Genomic DNA, 21,817 nt, shown 5'->3' with positions numbered 1-21,817 from the left:
ATATCTCACTCTCAGGTAAGGATGGAGTGTGGATCAGGACCCGACACCTGCATGCATTACACCACATTGCCGTGGGGCAGGGCGACCAATATGCCCCTGAGATGGGCACGACAGTCCCTGTCCCTGGCTGGAGTGGGGGGAGGGAACACTGAGGAAGGGGAACCCTGTAGTGCAGGAGCAGGGAGGAAGCAGTTCCTGGGTGCATTGAGAAGGGAGTATAAAAGGTGGGCACCATCTTAGTTCAGTGCAGAGAAGTCTGAGCAGAAGTGGCAGGGAGCAGGGGCTCTGCATGAGCTCTGCTCCGGAGGCGAGCCTAGTAACAGAGGCCCAGGCCTGGAAGAGGGAGAAGGAAGGAAGAGGAGCGGAGAAGGCTCCAGGAACGAGGAATGAAGGGATCCCAGGGGTGCGGACGGGCGAGTCGCCACCGCACGCCCGAATCCACCTGCGTGGAGGGGTCAGGCCAAAGGGGGAGACCGGTCCCCGAACTAGTGGAGGCAGGAAACGACCCTCAGCTAGAAACCGGAGGCTCTGACATTTTATGTGGCGCAGCCCCTCGCTACACCCGCTAGGAAGGCACCACATAGGGTCAGGGAAACTGGCGCCAAGTTTACCAAGAGGAGGCCCGAGGCAGCCGGACAGAAGTGTTGGTAAGAAAGGCCAGACAAAGGACACACAAAGGGGGTCCTGTGAAGTGCTTCAAAGTTATCTGGGAGTTGTCTGAGCCCCTCACCTGGTGAGCACAGTACGACGTGGGCAGCCGTTACCTGCAGACGTGGTCTGGATAATAAGAACTGTGAGTAAAGGCCCTGAACTGCATCACTGACTCCGTGTCGTTACTGCTGCTGCCCTGCACCATCACCCCCATCCTCCGCATACACTGCCCTGAGGCTATACTCCTCCCGTGGGGAGTTATGCTACGCTCTGCTGCACCCACAACACCAGCCTCAGTGGTCTGCCCTGTAGCGGCGGTTCACTCTGACCGCAATCCACGGGTGGCGTAGTCGGACATTTAAACATGAAAACCACATAAATAGTTCCGCCACTGGTTTGACCGCCCTGAGCCACGGAACTGGGTCGCCGCCACGAAGACTACAACCACCAGCATCCACCAAAAAGGGTCCGGCTCCGGGTGTCCCAAGGCCCAGGGGGTGCGTCAGAACATTTTCATCACCTTTCACAATCACCAATGGGACAAGGCAGTGATGTCCTCTGTCCCCTCTCTTATACATCCTAGTGACGGAGCACCTGCTCTCATCAATTCGCCATAACCCCAATATTAGGTGGATTGAGGTGGGAGGCACCGAGTACAAGTGCTCTCTATTTGCTGATGATGTCCTAGTATATATCACTCAATCACATATATCCATCCATGCTGTTATGGCTGAAATAGATCACTTTGTTACATGGTAAAATTTTAAAATCAATGCAGCGAAGTCTGAGGCCCTCGATGTCTCCCTCCCCAAATCCATATAGGATTCCATCCAGTCCAACTTTCCCTTTGCCTGGCCCTCACAGGGTATCAAATACTTAGGAATTCCTATTCATAGAGACCTCTCCCATCTATGTTATCTTAATTTTGGGCCCTTTATTGAACAACTCCATACAGACCACGGTTGGCAAGTTAGAACTGTAAGATTCACTACGTGAACCACTGGTGTTTTGTGGAAAAGCACATGTACACTGCGTTCCAAATTATTATACAAAAAGTGTTTAGGAGTGATAAGGGAAGAATTTGTTTGTTTGTCAGTTAAACTCATTGATGGTGATGTGTGTCAGGGCTCTTTATATCACTGTAAGCAATTGCAGACACCTGTGCTAATTAGTTTGGCAGGTGTGTCCAATGAAAGGCAAGACTACTTAAGAAGGCTCTCTCACATTATTAAGCAGCCTACATTTTCTGCCAAAATGGGAAAGAAAAAGGATGTGTCGGCTGCTGAGAAGCAACAAATTGTGGAGTGTTTAGGTCAAGGCATGACTACAATCAACATTGTGCGATGATCAGGATGAAGTGTCTTGGCAATCAAGAAGTATGTAGCTGATTCACAGTACACACGTGTGCGTGCTGATAAGGGCAAATTGAGGACTCTTTCCTACAGGCAATTACGTCAGGTTGAAAGAGCAGCGGCAAAAAAGCCTTGTCATAGCAGCAGACAAGTTTTTGAAGCTGCTTGTGCCTCCAACGTCCCCCGAACAACAAGATGCAGGGTCCTTCAGAGGTTTGCAGCTGTGCATGCGCCATCCTGTCGACCTCCTCTATCCACTTCACACAAGCAGAAACGGCTCCAGTGGGCCAAACATTACATGAAGACTGATTTCAAAACTGTTTTGTTCACGGATGAGTGCCGTGCAGCGCTCGATGGTCCAGATGGATGGAGTGGAGGATGGCTGGTTGATGGACACCCCACGCAAACACGGCTACAGCGCCAACAAGGAGGAGGTGGAGTAATGTTTTGGGCTGGAATCATGGGGAGAGAGATTGTCGGCCCCTTTAGGATCCCTGAAGGCGCTAAAGATGAACTCCATAATGTATGTGGATTTTCTCAAACAGCACTTCCTGCCATGGTTCAAGAAGAAGAACCGTGTATTTCACAGCAAGATCATTTTTCTGCATGATAATGCACCATCTCATGCTGCACATAAAACATCTGCATCTCTGGCTGATATGGGCATAAAAGGGGACAAACTTATGGTGTGACCCCCATGCTCCCCTGACCTCTACCCCATTCAGAACCTTTGGAGCATCATTAAAAGGAGTGTCTATGATGGCGGGAGGCAGTTCACATCTAAGCAACAGCTCTGGGAGGGTATTCTGTCCTCATGCAAAACAATTGAAGCAGAAACCATCCAAAACCTGACAAATTCAATGGACGAGAGAGTTCATAAGCTCCTTTCGAACAAGGGGTCCTATGTGAAAATGTAACATCACCTAGAATAAAGTTTTGAGTTGAAAACTGTTTGATTTCAGTTTCTAACAACCTGCTAATGCTTATAATTTCAAAAATGACCATTTTTTTGGTCTTTATTAAAATGAAAAGGTTGATTGAAAAGTTTGGGGGATCTAAGAGTGTGGCAACCCAGTAGTCATGATTACTTCGAATTCTGACAATATGAGGGTCATGCTGCAGGTAGTGCAGCAAGAAGGCACTTATGTGCCTTGCGCATCTCGGAGCCCCAAAATTATTTTCCGGGCTAGATGCAGCTAAAAATTATTTTTAATTTTAAATCTGCTGAAGCTTTAGTATAGATGGCCTAATAGGATCAGTGCTGCACACTGCTACAAAGCCCAAATTATTTTCCAGTCAAGATACAGATAAACATGATTAGTAATTTGAAAGCTTAAAACGGTTGGTAGGGTGATTTTAACCAATCATCAAGCTTTTACTCTCCCCAGGATGACACAGGGGTAGAAAAGTCATTTCGGATCCATGATTTGTTCATCTTTATGAACGTGAGTCTGTCTACATTATCAGTGGAGAGCCGCGTGCGCTTATCTGTCAGCACACCACCAGCAGCGCTGAACACACGTTCAGACAGAACGCTGGCTGCGGGGCATGACAAGATCTCCAAGGCGTAAGTGGCTAGCTCCGGCCATTTATCCAGATTGGAAGCCCAAAAAGAGCAAGGGTCCAGTGACACAGTCGTGGCTTCAATGTTTACTTGGAGATACTCCTGTACCATCGTCTCTAGGCGTTGACTATGTGTCAGACTTCTTGTCTCCTGTGGCCTTGCAAAGGATGGGCTAAAAAAGTGGTGAAATGATTCCGCAAAATTGATGTTACCAGCAGATACTGTGGTTCTGTTACGGTTTGAGTGCTGAACACTTGACGGTCCCACGGTTGGCAAGTTGGAACTGTGAGATTCACTACGTGCACCACTGGTATTTTGTGGAAAAGCACATGTAAGATTCTGCAACAGTCTCTGCTGATACTCCTGCATGCGTGCATCCCTTTCTATGGCAGGAATAATTTCTGCAAATTTACTTTTGTACCGGGGATCTAACAGTGTGGCAACCCAGTAGTCAGAATTATTTCTAATTCTCACAATTCGAGGGTCATGTTGCAGGTAGTGCAGCAAGAAGGCACTCATGTGTGTTGCGCATCCAGGAGCACCAAGTCCCTGTTGTGTTGGTGGCGAGGTAACAATCATGCTTCCTTCCTCTGTCCTCTCCCCCCAACCTCGCACAACAGAAATGTGATCAAGGTCTCCCTCATCTGATGAGTCTTCCATCAGTTCGTCCTCCACTTCTTCCTGGGCTCCTGCACCTTCCTCACTAGTTTGGCTGCTACCATGCGCCCTGGTAAAACCATCTCCCCCACCCTCACATGCCTGCCGCCTTGGTGCTGCCGACCGTCTGGACCTTGCAGATGTTAGCCCTTCCGCATACAACTCCTCCTCCTCTACTTCCTCCACCTCCTCTTGTGCCACCACCTGACTCCGAATTCTGTTTAACATGTGCTCCAGCATGTAAATCACCGGAATAGTCATGCTGATAATGGCATCGTCAGCACTAAACATCTTCGTCGCCATTTCAAAACTGTGCAGAAGGGTGCATAGGTCCCTGATCTGAGACCACTCCTCCAGCGTGATTTGCCCCACCTCTGAATCTCGTTGGCCCAGGCTATACGTCAGAACGTATTGCACCAGGGCTTGTCGGTGCTGCCACAGTCGCTGCAACATGTGCAGAGTTGAATTCCACCGGGTAGGCACATCGCATTTTAGCCGGTGAAGTGGCAGGCCCAACGACTTCTGTAGAGATGTAAGTCGCTGAGCTGCGGGATGCGAACGGCGGAAGTGAGCACACAGCGACCGTGCCCTCTGCAGAAGGCCATCTAGTCTGGGATAGTGGGCTAAAAATTGCTGGACAACCAGGTTCAACACGTGAGCCATACAAGGCACGTGTGTGACATTGCCCCGGCGAAGGGCCGCACCCAGGTTTGCAGCATTGTCGCACACGGCCTTCCCTGGTTTCAGGTCCAGTGGAGACAACCATTCATGAAATTGGTTCTCCAGAGCTGACCACAACTCCTCAGCTGTGTGACTCACATTTCCCAGACATTTCAATGTAAAAACCGCCTGATGACGTTGAGCCCTACTGCCAGCATAGTAAGGAGGTGTGCAGGATCCCTTCTGCGCAGTTAGAAAGCTTGTGGCATGACCAGACAGGCTTTGGGTGCAGGTGGAAGACCGAGAGGAGGTTGAGGAGGCAGAAGCAGTGGAGGAACTTTGACATAAAGAGGATTGACGCACAACTCGTGGGGACGGCAAGACTTGGACAGCAGCCCCTTGTCCTGCTGTCACCATAGTTACCCAGTGCCCAGTCAGCGACATGTAACGCCCCTGTCCATGCCTACTCGTCCAAGTGTCTGTGGTGAAATGCACCCTGTCACACACAGAGTTTCTCAAAGAAGCGGTGATGTTGTGTGCGACATGCTGGTGGAGAGCAGGCACACCTTTCTTTGAGAAGTAGTGCCGACTGGGCATCTGGTACTGGGGCACTGCGACGGACATAAGGTCTCGAAAATCCTCTGTGTCCACCAGGCGGAAAGGCAGCATTTCTGTAGCCAAGAGCTTGCAGATGGTGAAATTCAACCTCTTAGCTTTCTCATGGCTAGGAGGAAATGGTCTTTTACTTGTCCACATCTGAGGGACCGAGGGCTGGCTATTGTGCTTAGACGGGGTTGATAAGGGTGTCCCCGGCAAACTGCCGGTCTGTGAGGAAGATGCAGGCGGACATGTTAGGTTGCCTTGATCCAAAGGTGGTGCTATCGATGTCGGACAGCGCTCAACACCAGCTGGTGTTACCACCTCCAAAGAAAATGATGACCTGCCAATCACGCTGGCTGTTGCGGGTAAAGAGGTGGCAGGTCTGCGCCCCAAAACAGGTGTGACTGCTGTCCCCCCAGTCACAGAGGATGAAGAGGCCGCGGATGCACAAGATATGGCAGATGGTGATTGGCCCGGCCGGCTAGGCCGCATTGTAGCACACTGAGCTTCCCACTGCAACTTATGCTTCATGTCCATGTGCCGGTTCATGCATGAAGTACTCAAACTATGTATTTTTTGGCCTCTACTTAGCTTTTGCTGACAAATGTTACAGATAACACGAGTTGGGTCATCTTTATCGATCTGAAAAAATGCCCAGGCTATGCAAGGCTTAGCACCCATGCGACCTGAAGAGCCACCACGACTTGTGGTGAGAGGCAGAGTTGTGTTTGAGGATGCAGTTGTTGACGTGCTTCCAGTACTACGTCTCTGTCCAGGAAGGCGCAACCTGACCTCGTCGTCACTAGCATCTTCCTCCACCTCCTCTGCTGACCTCATCTCTTGGCTGACTGTGGGTTGACAGTAAGTGGGATCTCCGACCTCATCATCATCACCCTGTGCGTTATCACACCCGTCGTCCTCAGAGCCAACCTGTTCCTGCCCTGACAAAAAACTAAAGTTGTCGCTCCAATCAGGTATTTGAGTCTTATCATCGTCTTCCTCATTGTCTCCACCAACAGGAGTTACAGTTTGGGAATGAGGGTCTACATTATGGTCAGAACCTTCTGCGTCTGGTCCTGGATCCGACTCATAAAGATTCTGGGCATCAGTGCAGATCATTTCCTCGTCTGGATTCACAGAAGCGCTGGAGTCGACCTCTGATTCCCAGGCTATAGTATGAGTAAACAGCTCTGCAGACTCAACCATCTGTTCTACCTCATACTCAGACGGGCAGCTGGACATTTGGGAGCTGTGAGGAAGCAAGTGCGATTTGGGTGACACCTTTGAGGACTGGAGTATTTGTGATGTTGAAGTTGATGTGGAGGAGAGCCCACTTAAAGGAGCACTTGATATCCGTTGAAGCACCTGCTGTTTTTGTGCCTCATCTGGAATTTGTAGCGATTGGCGTGGCCGTAAGAAAGGGATCTTATCACATTGTCCGCTAAAAGAAGTAGACATTTTAGTTTGGCTGGAAGATGGTCTTTCTTCTGCAGATGTTACTGTTGCTTTAACACCTACCCCACGGACACAACCTTTTTTCCCCTTCCCAACACGCCTATTCCCCTTTCCACCAGCAGCAGGCCTTTTTCACTCATTTTGGTGGTTAACTAATTCACAACTCTGGAGTTGTTTGCACAAAAAAACAATGGATGGTAACCGAGCAGAGCTGAGTGGCCAAACTGTGGTATTAGGCCAAAACTATTGGCTGGGTTAGATGCAGAAAAAAAATATTTTGAATTTGCAACCTGATGGAGGTCAGTATAGATGGACTAATACAAATAGTCCCACACACTGCTAGAAGCCCAAATATTTTTTCAGAGGTACTTTAGATGCAGATAAAAATTATTTTTAATTTGCAACCTGATGGAGGTCAGTATAGATGGACTAATAGACCAAGTCCCACACACTGCTAGAAGCCCAAATATTTTTTCAGAGCTAGATGCAGAAAAAAATTATTTTTAATTTGCAATCTGATGGAGGTCAGTATAGATGGACTAATAGACCAAGTCCCACACACCGCTAGAAGCCCAACTATTTTTTCAGAGCTAGATGCAGAAAAAAATTATATTCAATTTGCAACCTGCTGGAGGTCAGTATAGAAGGACTAATAGAACAAGTCCCACACACTGCTAGAAGCCCAAATATTTTTTCAGAGCTAAATGAAGAAAAAAATTATTTTTAATTTGCAACCTGATGGAGGTCAGTATAGATGGACTAATAGACCAAGTCCCACACACTGCTAGAAGCCCAAATATTTTTTCAGAGCTAGATGCAGAAAAAAATTATTTTTAATTTGCAACCTGATGGAGGTCAGTATAGATGGACTAATAGACCAAGTCCCACACACCGCTAGAAGCCCAAATATTTTTTCAGAGCTAGATGCAGAAAAAAATTATTTTTAATTTGCAACCTGATGGAGGTCAGTATAGATGGACTAATAGACCAAGTCCCACACACTGCTAGAAGCCCAAATATTTTTTCAGAGCTAGATGCAGAAAAAAATTATTTTTAATTTGCAACCTGATGGAGGTCAGTATAGATGGACTAATAGACCAAGTCCCACACACCGCTAGAAGCCCAAATATTTTTTCAGAGCTAGATGCAGAAAAAAAATATTTTTAATTTGCAACCTGATGGAGGTCAGTATAGATGGACTAATAGACCAAGTCCCACACACTGCTAGAAGCCCAAATATTTTTTCAGAGCTAGATGCAGAAAAAAATTATTTTTAATTTGCAACCTGATGGAGGTCAGTATAGATGGACTAATAGACCAAGTCCCACACACCGCTAGAAACCCAAATATTTTTTCAGAGCTAGATGCAGAAAAAAATTATTTTTAATTTGCAACCTGATGGAGGTCAGTATAGATGGACTAATAGACCAAGTCCCACACACTGCTAGAAGCCCAAATATTTTTTCAGAGCTAGATGCAGAAAAAAATTATTTTTAATTTGCAACCTGATGGAGGTCAGTATAGATGGACTAATAGACCAAGTCCCACACACTGCTAGAAGCCCAAATATTTTTTCAGAGCTAGATGCAGAAAAAAATTATTTTTAATTTGCAACCTGATGGAGGTCAGTATAGATGGACTAATAGACCAAGTCCCACACACCGCTAGAAGCCCAAATATTTTTTCAGAGCTAGATGCAGAAAAAAATTATTTTTAATTTGCAACCTGATGGAGGTCAGTATAGATGGACTAATAGACCAAGTCCCACACACTGCTAGAAGCCCAAATATTGTTTCAGAGCTAGATGCAGAAAAAAATTATTTTTAATTTGCAACCTGATGGAGGTCAGTATAGATGGACTAATAGACCAAGTCCCACACACCGCTAGAAGCCCAACTATTTTTTCAGAGCTAGATGCAGAAAAAAATTATATTCAATTTGCAACCTGCTAGAGGTCAGTATAGAAGGACTAATAGAACAAGTCCCACACACTGCTAGAAGCCCAAATATTTTTTCAGAGCTAAATGAAGAAAAAAATTATTTTTAATTTGCAACCTGATGGAGGTCAGTATAGATGGACTAATAGACCAAGTCCCACACACTGCTAGAAGCCCAAATATTTTTTCAGAGCTAGATGCAGAAAAAAATTATATTCAGTTTGCAACCTGATGGAGGTCAGTATAGATGGACTAATAGAATGATGCTATGCCCAAAAGATTTTACTTCACTAGGTGCAGTAAAAAAATTGGTATTCTATACACAGGTGTTATATCTTGCAACACAGATAGGCTACTCCACTGACTAACACACTCTGAAATAGGCCAAAAAGGATTAGCTTTGCTAGATTCAGCCAAATGCTGTGAAAAAAACTTGCACAGCACTGGCACAGACCTGCCTGGCAAAAACTGATAGGAACTCATGTAACCTAGTCCTGAAAAGGACTCCAATTACAATTAGTCTTTACTCCCACAACCTATCTATTTAAGAGCACAGACCTCCCTGATAAAAGTCGTAGGAAATGCTGTAACCTAGTCCTTAAAAGGACTGCAATCACAACTATTCCCTACTCCCAAGCTATCTGTATATTTGTGCGAAAATTGGCTTGAAATTAACAAGGTATAGCGCACACAGCAACAGCGGTGCCGTCTAACACGCAGCTGCAGCAGTGAGAAAATGGTGGCGACGGGGAAAATGGCTTGGTCTTATAGGGCAAGGACATGTGACATACACTGCCAATGACACATGCCCTTGCTTGTGTGAAAAAAAGCACTTCGCTCCGTGTGTGCGCTGCTGATAGGCTGACAGATTGCACCTCCCCACTGCAAATGCGGGAAAGAGAAAAAAAAATGGAGATCTTCATTGTTCCTGCAGAGATCCATCCCCTGCCCCTCCCCCCACCCCGCTGTACACTCAAACTGCGTATTAACATTAATTTTCATCATTACTGAGAAAAAATCCAGTTATGATTTTGGTGCACGAACAGTTATCGAACATAACCTCGAACAGCCGAATTTTTCTCAAATTGTTCGTGTTCGCCGAACGGCTCGAACACCGCCCAAAACAGCTCGAATTTGAGATTGGCGAACAGTTCGAGTAGAACAACGCTCATCTCTACTCTTAATGCCCACCACTGTGCTCCTTACAGACTAAAATGCCACTTTTGTACCCTCTATATGGTAAAATTGCCCCCTAGAAAATATTAATATCCTGTCTAAGTGCCCTAAAAATAGTGGCTACATTTTGCCCCTAGAAAGTAATAATGCCCTCTATGTGCCCCTTTAATGGTCACAATATCCGGAGTGCCCCTATAATAACAATAATGCTACTTAATTACCCACTTAACATTTAATATTGTCCCCCGAGTCCCTCCATCTACAGTAATAATGTCGACTGAGTCCCCCCATGTACACCTCATCTATGCACAGCATAGTGGGCTAACAGCTCCCCTATACACAGTATAATGCCCCCAAAGCTCCCCTATGCATGGTATAATGGGTCCACAGCTCCCCTATACACAGTATAATGTCCCCCAAAGCTCTTTTATACACAGTATAATGCCCCCACAACTCTAATATATACAGTATGGTGGTTCCACAGCTCTCCTACACACAGTATGGTGGCCCACAGCTCCATTATACACAGTATGGTGAGCCCACAGCTCCCTTATACACATTATGGGAGGCACAGGGCTCTCCTATACACAGTATGCTGAGCCCATAGCTTCCCTATACACAGTATGGTTTGCCCACAGTTTCCCTATACACAGTATGGTGGGCCCACAGCTCACCTATACACAATATGATGGGTCCACAGTAGTTCTCACACTGTAAAATGGTCCCCCAGTTCTCCTATACACAGTTTAGGGCCCACAGCTGCCCTATACACAGTATGATGTCATCACTGCTTCCTCAAAACTACACAGTATAATGACCCCACAGTAGTCCTCTCACTGTATAATGGTCCTCACAGTAGTCTCCAAACTGTATAATGGCCCTCACATTAGCTCACACACTATATAATGGCTCCCACACTAGCCCCCACAATGTATGATGGACCCCTCAGTAGACCCTAAACTGTATAATGGCCCCACACTGTATGAGTGGCCCCCACACTATATGATGGCTTCCACACTGTATGATGGCCCCCACAGTAGTCCTCAAACTGTATAATGACCCCCACATTAGCTCCCACACTGTAAAATCACCCTTACACTGTATGATAGACCCTTCAGTAATCCACACACTTTGATGGCCTCCCACAATAGCTCCCACACTTTGTAATGACCCCCACAGTAGTTCCCACACTTTATGAGGGCCTCCACACTGTTTGAGGGTCCCTCACAGTAGCCCCCAAACTGTATAATGGCCACCATATTAACTGGCACTCTATATAATGGCGCACAAAGTTGTACCCGGACAGTATAATGGTCCCCATATTAGCTGCCACACTATATAATGGACCCCACAGTAGTACCCGAACAGTGTAATGGTCTTTATATTAGCTGCCACACTATATAATGGCCCCCACATTAGCTGCCACTGTATATAATGGCCCCCACGTTACCTGCCACACTATGTAATAGCTCCACATTAGCTGCCACTTTATATAGTGGCCCCCACAATGACTGCCACACTATATAATGGCCCCCACATTAGCTGCCACACTATATAATGGCCCCAACATTACCTGCCACACTATATAATGGCCCCCACATTAGCTACGCCACTATATAATGGCCCCCACAGTAGCTGCCACACTATATAATGGCCCCTGCATTAGCTGACACTCTATATAATGGCCCCCACATTAGCTCCCACTCTATATAATGGTCCCCACATTAGCTCCCATTCTATATAATGACCCCGACATTAGCAGCCACTCTGTATAATGGCCCGCAAAGTAGTACCCAAACAGTATAATAGTCCCTATATTAGCTGTAGCAATATATAATGGCCCTCACATTAGCTGCAGCACCATATAATGGCCCCTACACTAGCTGCAGCAATTTATAATGGCCCCCATAGTAGTACACAAACAGGATAATAGCCTCCACACTTAATGGCCCTACACACTAGTCCCTACAATGTATGAGGGGCCCCCTATCCCCATTGTTCATGATGCCCCCACGTCACATGACAAGTTTTAGTTAAAATAAAAAATATCATATACTTAGCTAATCTGGGATCCTGACGAGTCCTCCTGCAAACGCTGATGCATGCATAGGTTGTCAGAGGCCCAGCACGGCATGATGACGTCATCGCGCTGAGACAAAGATGTCCTCCGCATGCGCCGTCGCTCCAGGCACTGCATCATCCTGCTGTTTTGTAGACCGCAGGATCAAAGCGATCTTTGGACTTTAGAACAGAGTGCAGTAGTGCAGGAAGACTGTCTCCCTTCTCTACCGCGGGGCATAACTATATCTGCGAGCTGCGCATGACGATATAGTTAAGGATAGCGTCTCTCCGGGTGGGCATCTCTGATCGTGGGGCCCGAGGTTACCACACCCTCTGCCCCTCCTTCCCTGGTAGCTACACAACTGAGTAGGATGAACCCTCCTAAGCTGTCTATATGGGCATGCAGATCATACATAAGAAGCTGAATAAAATGATACATTGATATTTGTGATCTGATGTCTTACTCCAGAGAAATCCACGTTTTTCTTTTATGTAAATGATCTGTTCCAGAATATGTGTCGGACACTAATCTACATGAGAATCTGCATCCAGAGATTGTATTATTTTTATTTTATGTTTATTTTTTTTTAGGAAAATCCAAATTTTTTAAAGATTCTAGATGAGATCAGTTTGCCTCAAACTGATTCACTCATCTCTGTCTATTAGTCATTATAAAAACAGAGATATTCTGCAGTGGAGTCCATACCGATGAGGTGTAATGTCTGTCAGAAGCCGAAGTCCCAAAAGGCTACCTCAAGCAGACTTGGAGCTTTAACCTCTGTATAGAGGGCATTGAGAGTCAGAGGTTCAGGGGTTTAATTAGAAGACTTCTCCTCCAGGGCTTATAGAAAACAACCGCAAATTAACCCCATAGCTCCCTGACTGAGCGTTACCTGAAGACCCAGGAATTAAATAGGACTGCCATGTTGCTATTCTGCATCACCCGCAGCAAAAGTATGATGTCGCCCAGCGATCAAAGTCGAATCAGAGATGATAGGTACTGCGTGGCCAATTAATAGAGAGGATTAAAGAAGCACTCCCATCAAAGTTTATATCCTCTTAATATATTGCAATCGTCATATTATAAAGCACTATATACTTACAATTGCTCATTTTGCCTTTCTAACTCAGTTAATTATTTTTTTCCGCTCTATGTAGAAACAGGAAGTCTCTTTCCCTGCATTTACCATTCCCCTCTTCAACTCCTGATCCAGCTGCTTCCTCCTCCCCCTGCCAGGGACTTTTGAAGTGACTCATGACTCATGCAGGGAAAAGAGACCTCCTGTTTCTATATAGTGCTTAGAAGGATTCAGCTACTCAGTTTGTAATCACGTGATGTCATAGATGTAATGGAAAAGAGAAGAATTAACTGGGTAGAAAAGCAAAATGAGCAATTGTAAGTACACAGTGCTGTATAATATGATGAGCGCAATATATTAAGAGGATAACAATGATGGGAGGAGTGCTTCTTTAATCAGGTCAATTAGTAGAGAAGGTTACTCAAGCTCTTATTGTTGAACTGAACTTGTTGCACTTCCTGACATTTGTTGTTTCTCTTACACAGGCTATCGACTTCTACTGTGAATAAAGTGGACAGGAATGTGAGAAAAGATATGAAACAACTGTAGTAATACATCAGGATGATATTGCAATATTGCATGCCTTTAGATACATATCTCTTTGTGTTGCTTCTTGTCTTAACTTTCACTTAATATAAACCAATAAAAATAAAGTATTGTATAGTCAATGCTGAATTATTACAATTCGATTTTTTTTTTAAATGAATCCTCTAACTTTATTTTCTTTGAGGGGAGCTCCATGTTCCTGCATGCTGAAACATGGTTATACTGTATGATTTAGCCCTGATTTCTGGGAGTGTATGCACATTTAGCTCTGCTGCATCAAGATTCCTTTCTACATATTCGTCTCTGCTGATTCAAGGTGCAGTCTGAACACTTCATTCTGCTGCATCTAGCACTTCCAGCTCGTCTGATCCATGTGCCGATCTACATATTTTGCTTTACTGATCCTCATTGTGCCACATGCCATCTGACTAATTCAGTGCTGCTGCATCAACTTCTCCGGTCCGTGCTGTTCACCCTGATCTACAGCTTAGTGAATCCACCTCTCCAGGTCACCCCATAGCAGCATTATTTTGAAATATTTATTAACAGAGCTGCAGTTACAAGAACTTCAAAGTAATATTCCTTATAACCAAATACCGTATTTTTCGGACCATAAGACGCCCTTTTTTCCCCAATATTTGGGAGGAAAATGGGGGGTGCGTCTTATGGTCCGAACGTTACCTGCGGTGGTGGTCCTCCAGGAACGCGGTGGTGGTAGCGGCGGCATCAGCGGCACCAGAGGTGAGCGGCTGGGGTCGGCACCTGTGCCTGGCCGGTGCTTGGGCCAGTGTCGGGCTGTGAGCGGCGTGCGGCCTGCGCAAGTTTCCGGTGTGCGCGGCCATCTTCCTAGAGCTGTGAACTACAGGAAAATGGCCGCCCGAGCCGGCGCATGCGCGGACCGGTAGCTCCGGCGGCCATTGTTCTGTAGATCACAGCTCTAGGAAGATGGCCGCGCACACAGGAAACCTGCACAGGCCGCACTGCTTCGCCGCTCACAGCCTGGCACCGACTGCAGCCCGGTACAGGCCTCAGCCCGAGGCCCCAGCCCCAGCCAAAAGCCCCGGCACCAGACCCAGCCTCGGCCCCAGCCTCAGCCCTGGCCCCAGCCACAGGCCTCAGCCCCAGCACCAGCCCCAGCCTCAGCCTCGGCCCCAGCCAGAGGCCCCGGCCCCAGCCAGAGGTCCCAGCCCCAGCCAGAGGCCCCAACCAGAGGCCTCAGTCCCAGCCAGAGGCCCCAACCCCAGCCAGAGGCCTCGGCCCCAGCCCCCGTCAGAGGCCTCAGCCCCAGCCAGAGGCCCCAACCCCAGCCAGAGGCCCCGGCCCCAGCCAGAGGCCCCGGCCTCAGCCCCAGCCAGAGGCCCTGGCCTCAACTCCAGCCAGGGGCCCCTGCCTCAGCCCCAGCCAGGGGCCCCTGCCTCAGCCCCAGCCAGGGGCCTCCGCACAGGAACTGGCCAGGCTAGGGGCCTCAGCCAGGCACAGGCCCTGGCCCGGCACAGGCTCCACGGCATCTGACTTCTTCTGCTGCAGCCGCCGACTTCCTGAGGGACCCTGCCTCCTGTGACCCTCGCTCCACTGCCCCCCAGGTAAAATACCGTACCTATTCAGACTATAAGATGGACCCCCATCTTATAAAAAATATTTTTTTTCTATTTTCCGCCCCAAAATTTGGGGTGCGTCTTATGGTCCGGTGCGTCTAATAGTCCGAAAAATACGGTAGTTATACAATTTATTGTCATAAGGTGCGATGGGATAAAGGAGCATTACCATAGTGAATGTTCAACTAATATATTAAGACTCCTCAGACTTTTTCATACAGAATTCAAGATAAACGCCGTAAATAAAATTGTTGGTGTATACATAGCTATGAAATGCAGTTTTTCAGAGTTTTGCCCATCTCCATCTGTAAATGTAATCCGCTTTGAATGATGACGTGAAAGATAGTATGTATCTCACATAGAACCTTGTCAACCAATTTTATTTTTTTATTTTTTTCACTCTACTGGCTTGAGAAGCATTATACTAAAATAAGTTATCTCCAGTAACAAAGTCTCTGGTTAGAACAGCTGAGCAGAGAATATCTCAAGGCTACAGCAAATCTCATTGTAGAAAACCTATCAGTGTTTTAATCTTACATATGCACAGTCAGTTACACAGTGAATGGAAAGCAAAATAAAGTGTAGACTGTTCCGTGCAGATATTTGACGAAAACATTTATTCATTTCTGGGTTTTTCTTGTACAGTCTATTTAATTTTTTCATTCAGCCTGCAGCAAGGGATCTAAAAAAATAGAAAAAGAATCAAATCAATTGCGATATTAAAACAATTTAATAGGAGAAAATATTTTTGTATAGTGTGCTCTGAATGTTTGCTGTGGGCCTGAAATCATGCAGATGAAATGTATTAATTTCTTAGGGTTTTTATTTAGAACAAGAATATTCTCTGGGGAAAGCAATCAGCCGTTTATTGAATATTTAACAGGTACCGTAGGTTATGTAAAGCACTTAAATTTTTTTATGTAAAGTGTTAATTATAACTTAATTTTGGGACTGAAAGTTTTTTTTAGAACTCTTTAGAGTGAATTGTTTTTATATACATTACAATTTTAAAATAGTAAATTAAATGTTTTTATTATTGAGCATAACTTACCCAAATTATTGTCAACCATAGGGTGTATTTACTAGTGCTATAATTTTTTTTTCCATTTCTCTGCTGCGATCCATGAAAAATTGTAAAAATAAATGCAGCAGGTATTTAAAAATGCAATAAAAACGTAGCCAATTTATTATGTTATTGTAGGTTTATGTAATCATGCCATTTTTCGTTTAGTATAATTTTCCTTATACACTCTCATCTGTTTGAGATGTCTTGAAATTTTCATTCTTTTGTTAGGCGGACGAATGCCTTTTCTATTCCATGTTACTATCAAGTTGCTTTCCCTAAAAAAGTTGTGTGGATATTGGGTGCTCTCGTCCGCTGGTCTGAGACCACATGAACCAGGGCTCATTGCACTGAACGCACGACTTTTTTCCCGTGGGCATAATACTACTCAGACAATACAGGGTGAGGGTAAAACAGTGTGGCAATACTTTATTGAACCACCAACAGACAATAACATATAGAACAGTCCCAGCAAATACACAAGAAGGTGAAATAACAGAGTCTCACTCTTCTGCTGGCTCGTCGGGATTAGAGCCGCTGCGACTTTGGGGCTTCCAGGGCCGACTACCCCCACCAGTGGCACCCCACTTTTGGTGAGCACCCACACAGAGGAGGTAGCGGCAAGTTTATGAAGCTGACAGTCCATTGAGGTAAGTGACCAGGTGACCGGAAGGTCCAAATGTGGCTTCTCTGAATGTCTTCATGAGGCGAGGTAACCGGAGGGTACCAACCTGGCTTCTCTGAATGTTTCCATGGGGCCAGGTGACTGGAGGGTCCCAACCTGGCTTCCCCAAACGTCTTTATGGGGCCAGATGACCAGAGGGTCCCAACCTGGCTTCCCCAAATGTCTCCAAGGGTTCAGTGATGGTCAGTGGGGCAGATCTGTATTCTTCCAGCTATGACTGTAGTCCCTTAGGCTGGCATCCTTTAGAATGTCAAATCTGTGTCCCCCTTGATGGAGCCATGGTGTCCTGGCTGCTGTTCTGTAGATCCTCTCTTAGAACAGAGGCAGATCCTCCTTTTATAGTTCACAACTGTCCTTCAACCCATCATCCACTGGTCAGGAGGAAGGTGAGACGAGCTTGTCTCTCATTGTTTGAATATTTAATGAATCTGCATAATTTGTCCTCCACTGTTTTGCAGGTCAACAAGCTAAATGGACTTATACAATGGGTAATCAACAGGTTTGCAAACATTGATTGATCCATGACCCTATGTCCCTGTCCCCCAAAGATAGCAGACAATAAGTTACAATAAACATCAATTCAAGAGTCAATGTTCAAGACACTAGTCTATGTTTCTTGACCTATCTAAGAAAAACAGATCAATTTAAGAGTCAACTTTCAGACTTATATGAACAATAGTTTATATCTCCTAGCCTACTGAGAATATACGTATGGCATAATTAAAATTAAAAGCTCTGTCGTCACAAGTGGTTAGAAGAAATGGTCTAGGATTGTCTGTTGAGGAAACCCAAAGAGGGTGGGAGAAAAAAAAAGGATGAAGGGGTGGGAGTTTAACTATTAATACGCTACAGTAAAGTGCCTTATGTTATAATTCACACTACCAAAAGCGTTGTGAAATTCTCTTTTTTTCTGGCAAAGCTGGAAAAAAGTAGAGGAAATCTGCAGACTAACTGGAGAAGCAAACAGAGGGGGAAGAGATTTATCCAGTGCCTCAATTTAGGCAATCACCAGCATACAATACAAAACAATGCAACTTTGCTATAGATATATATATATATATATATATATATATATATATATATATATATATATAAAAGGAATTCCCAATAAGAGCTTATCCTCATACCAGCCCCTGTTAGTCCTTTATAGTATTAAAAAGCATAATGTGTCTTCAACTGTGAAAGATTGATAATGTGTAGTCTAGCATTATGCTCTTCAATATAGAAAGCATGGAAGGGTAGAGAGACGTAGGTAGCATTTGTGAACCATTTGTAACCAAGCAGAGAGAACTATCTATTTTGTGATCAATGCCAGAATGGTGCTCTGCTACAACCTCTAGACATCATTTTAACTATCCAATTACTTCTTAGATACATTTTGCACCTTGATGGGCCTGGAACTACCCAGCATAACAACTGTAATTAAAGATAGGGGCTTATTCTCTATTTAGCAATGTTGACCTAGAAAGAAAAAGAAGGAAAAAAAAAGAGTCGCTAGCGTTTATAAACCTAAGCAGAGAAAGAAAAATACCGCCTTGTGTCTATTGGTTGTTGTTCAAGATGGCGATCTGCTGAGACGTTTTGGCATTCTTTGAGATTTTGGTGTCGGGTAGGGTCTATCTTCCTCACGGTTCTTTCTGCTTTCATTTAAACTGTCATGTCTCGATGTCCCAGAGATCTTCCATATCCGGAATCAACCTCATGGGGTGACTTGTAAGTAGTGTTGAGCCACCCCCGTAGTGTTCGAGTTCGGTTCGGTTCGTCGAACACCCGTGTGTTCGCCGAACTGTTCGTCGAACTGTTCGTCGAACACCTTCGAACACCGTTAAAACCAATGGCAGGCAAACAAAAACACATAGAAACACATAAAAAACACCTTCAAAGGTGTCCAAAAGCTGACAAACTGCTCAGAAGACACAACTAACACATGGAAAAGTGACAAGTACATATAGTCATGCGAAAAGAAAAGAGGTGGAGGAGTAAAAGGAGGGGGAGACACAGATATAGGCATGTCATGCCCTTCTAAAATCCAAAAAGTGAGAAGCCGAGACGGCCAGTCCGCTCCTGCCCGTGCCACCTCCGTGTCGCCGGGTTTGTGCCAGAGCCGCGGTGAACCCTGACGGCCAGCCCCCCTCTCCCAATACTGGTGCCTGTCCGCTGGTGGGTCGAGAGAGCCCCCCTGTGGTGGAGGCAGCTCTAAGCTTTTTAATTTAAATTGTCCCTCTAATTTGAATGAATACACTTTAAATCCATTTACAAGGATCTATTGGAGGGCAAGTCTCATGCCAGCAGCCGCGTAATTCCAGCTCCAGTAGCGTCCACTAAAGCTGCTGCAGTTAAAAAGCTTTTATAAGGATCGAGCTCGGCTGTCCACCGCAAGGCATCCTAGTGCCAGTCCCAGCCCCTATGCCTTGGGGTGCCTCCTGATGCTCTTCACTAAGTATCCCGTGGTCCCGAAGCATTTCCTTTGAAAAAATTAAGTGTCCAAACTACAGGTGGTGTAGCTTGCTTAACAGCCGGGATAATCCGCTGACTAGCAGACACTGCTACTAGGCACAAAGTATTTCCTGGGCTAGATGCAGTTAAAAATTTGTAAGTAGATACTCTCGTTGGATGCTGAGAAAGCATTCCATAGAGTCTCCTGGCACGCCATATATGATTCTCTTAAAAAGCTTGGGGTAGGGGTCTAGGGGACCCTTTTATAGCCAAAATCACGGCCCTGTATCACAATACGTCACCTAGGCTGAAGATAAATGGAACTGTAGCACCGAGGGCTCGGTTGCTACAGACGTATTGCACCTCACCCAGAGGTGTGATATCTCACTCTCAGATAAGGATGGAGTGTGGATCAGGACCCGACACCTGCATGCATTACACCACATTGCCGTGGGGCAGGGAGACCAATATGCCCCTGAGATGGGCACGACAGTCCCTGTCCCTGGCTGGAGTGGGGGGAGGGAACACTGAGGAAGGGGAACCCTGCAGTGCAGGAGCAGGGAGGAAGCAGTTCCTGGGTGCATTGAGAACGGAGTATAAAAGGTGGGCACCATCTTAGTTCAGTGCAGAGAAGTCTGAGCAGAAGTGGCAGGGAGCAGGGGCTCTGCATGAGCTCTGCTCCGGAGGCGGGCCTAGTAACAGAGGCCCAGGCCTGCAAGAGGGAGAAGGAAGGAAGAGGAGCGGAGAAGGCTCCAGGAACGAGGAATGAAGGGATCCCAGGGGTGCGGACGGGCGAGTCGCCACCGCACGCCCGAATCCACCTGCGTGGAGGGGTCAGGCCAAAGGGGGAGACCGGTCCCCGAACTAGTGGAGGCAGGAAACGACCCTCAGCTAGAAACCGGAGGCTCTGACATTTTATGTGGCGCAGCCCCTTGCTCCACCCGCTAGGAAGGCACCACATAGGGTCAGGGAAACTGGCGCCAAGTTTACCAAGAGGAGGCCCGAGGCAGCCGGACAGAAGTGTTGGTAAGAAAGGACAGACAAAGGACACACAAAGGGGGTCCTGTGAAGCGCTCCAAAGTTATCTGGGAGTTGTCTGAGCCCCTCACCTGGTGAGCACAGTACGACGTGGGCAGCCGTTACCTGCAGACGTGGTCTGGATAATAAGAACTGTGAGTAAAGGCCCTGAACTGCATCACTGACTCCGTGTCGTTACTGCTGCTGACCTGCACCATCACCCCCATCCTCCGCATACACTGCCCTGAGGCTATACTCCTCCCGTGGGGAGTTATGCTACGCTCTGCTGCACCCACAACACCAGCCTTAGCGGTCTGCCCTGTAGCGGCGGTTCACTCTGACCGCAATCCACGGGTGGCGTAGTCGGACATTTAAACATCAAAACCACATAAATAGTTCCGCCACTGGTTTGACCGCCCTGAGCCACGGAACCGGATCGCCGCCACGAAGACTACAACCACCAGCATCCACCAAAAAGGGTCCGGCTCCGGGTGTCCCAAGGCCCAGGGGGTGCGTCAGAACATTTTCATCACCTTTCACAATCACCAATGGGACAAGGCAGGGATGTCCTCTGTCCCCTCTCTTATACATCCTAGTGACGGAGCACCTGCTCTCATCAATTCGCCATAACCCCAATATTAGGTGGATTGAGGTGGGAGGCACCGAGTACAAGTGCTCTCTATTTGCTGATGATGTCCTAGTATATATCACTCAATCACATATATCCATCCCTGCTGTTATGGCTGAAATAGATCACTTTGTTACATGGTAAAATTTTAAAATCAATGCAGCGAAGTCTGAGGCCCTCGATGTCTCCCTCCCTAAATCCATATAGGATTCCATCCAGTCCAACTTTCCCTTTGCCTGGCCCTCACAGGGTATCAAATACTTAGGAATTCCTATTCATAGAGACCTCTCCCATCTATGTTATCTTAATTTTGGGCCCTTTATTGAACAATTCCATACAGACCACGGTTGGCAAGTTGGAACTGTGAGATTCACTACGTGCACCACTGGTATTTTGTGGAAAAGCACATGTAAGATTCTGCAACAGTCTCTGCTGATACTCCTGCATGCGTGCATCCCTTTCTATGGCAGGAATAATTTCTGCAAATTTACTTTTGTACCGGGGATCTAACAGTGTGGCAACCCAGTAGTCAGGATTATTTCTAATTCTCACAATTCGAGGGTCATGTTGCAGGTAGTGCAGCAAGAAGGCACTCATGTGTGTTGCGCATCCAGGAGCACCAAGTCCCTGTTGTGTTGGTGGCGAGGTAACAATC

At 46.3% G+C, this 21,817-nt stretch overlaps 1 protein-coding gene across 1 annotated transcript in view; it reads left to right on the top strand.

Moving 5' to 3' along the window:
- OTOR (otoraplin) overlaps positions 1-13,794 on the top strand; it is a 37,006-nt gene extending 23,212 nt beyond the window's left edge. Inside the window, exon 4 of the mRNA XM_073673330.1 lies at positions 13,678-13,794. Within this exon, the coding sequence (XP_073529431.1) occupies positions 13,678-13,701 (24 nt within the window). The 3' untranslated portion in view covers positions 13,702-13,794. The remainder of the gene's footprint in view (positions 1-13,677) is intronic.
- The last annotated feature ends 8,023 nt before the right edge of the window (positions 13,795-21,817 follow it).

This window comes from Phyllobates terribilis, unplaced genomic scaffold, assembly GCF_046119375.1.
Source record: "Phyllobates terribilis strain yellow unplaced genomic scaffold, ASM4611937v1 Scaffold_3__8_contigs__length_932513732, whole genome shotgun sequence".
Classification (NCBI taxonomy): domain Eukaryota; kingdom Metazoa; phylum Chordata; class Amphibia; order Anura; family Dendrobatidae; genus Phyllobates; species Phyllobates terribilis.
Note: the sequence above shows the minus strand (reverse complement) of the source record. Positions and strands in the feature narration are given on the sequence as shown.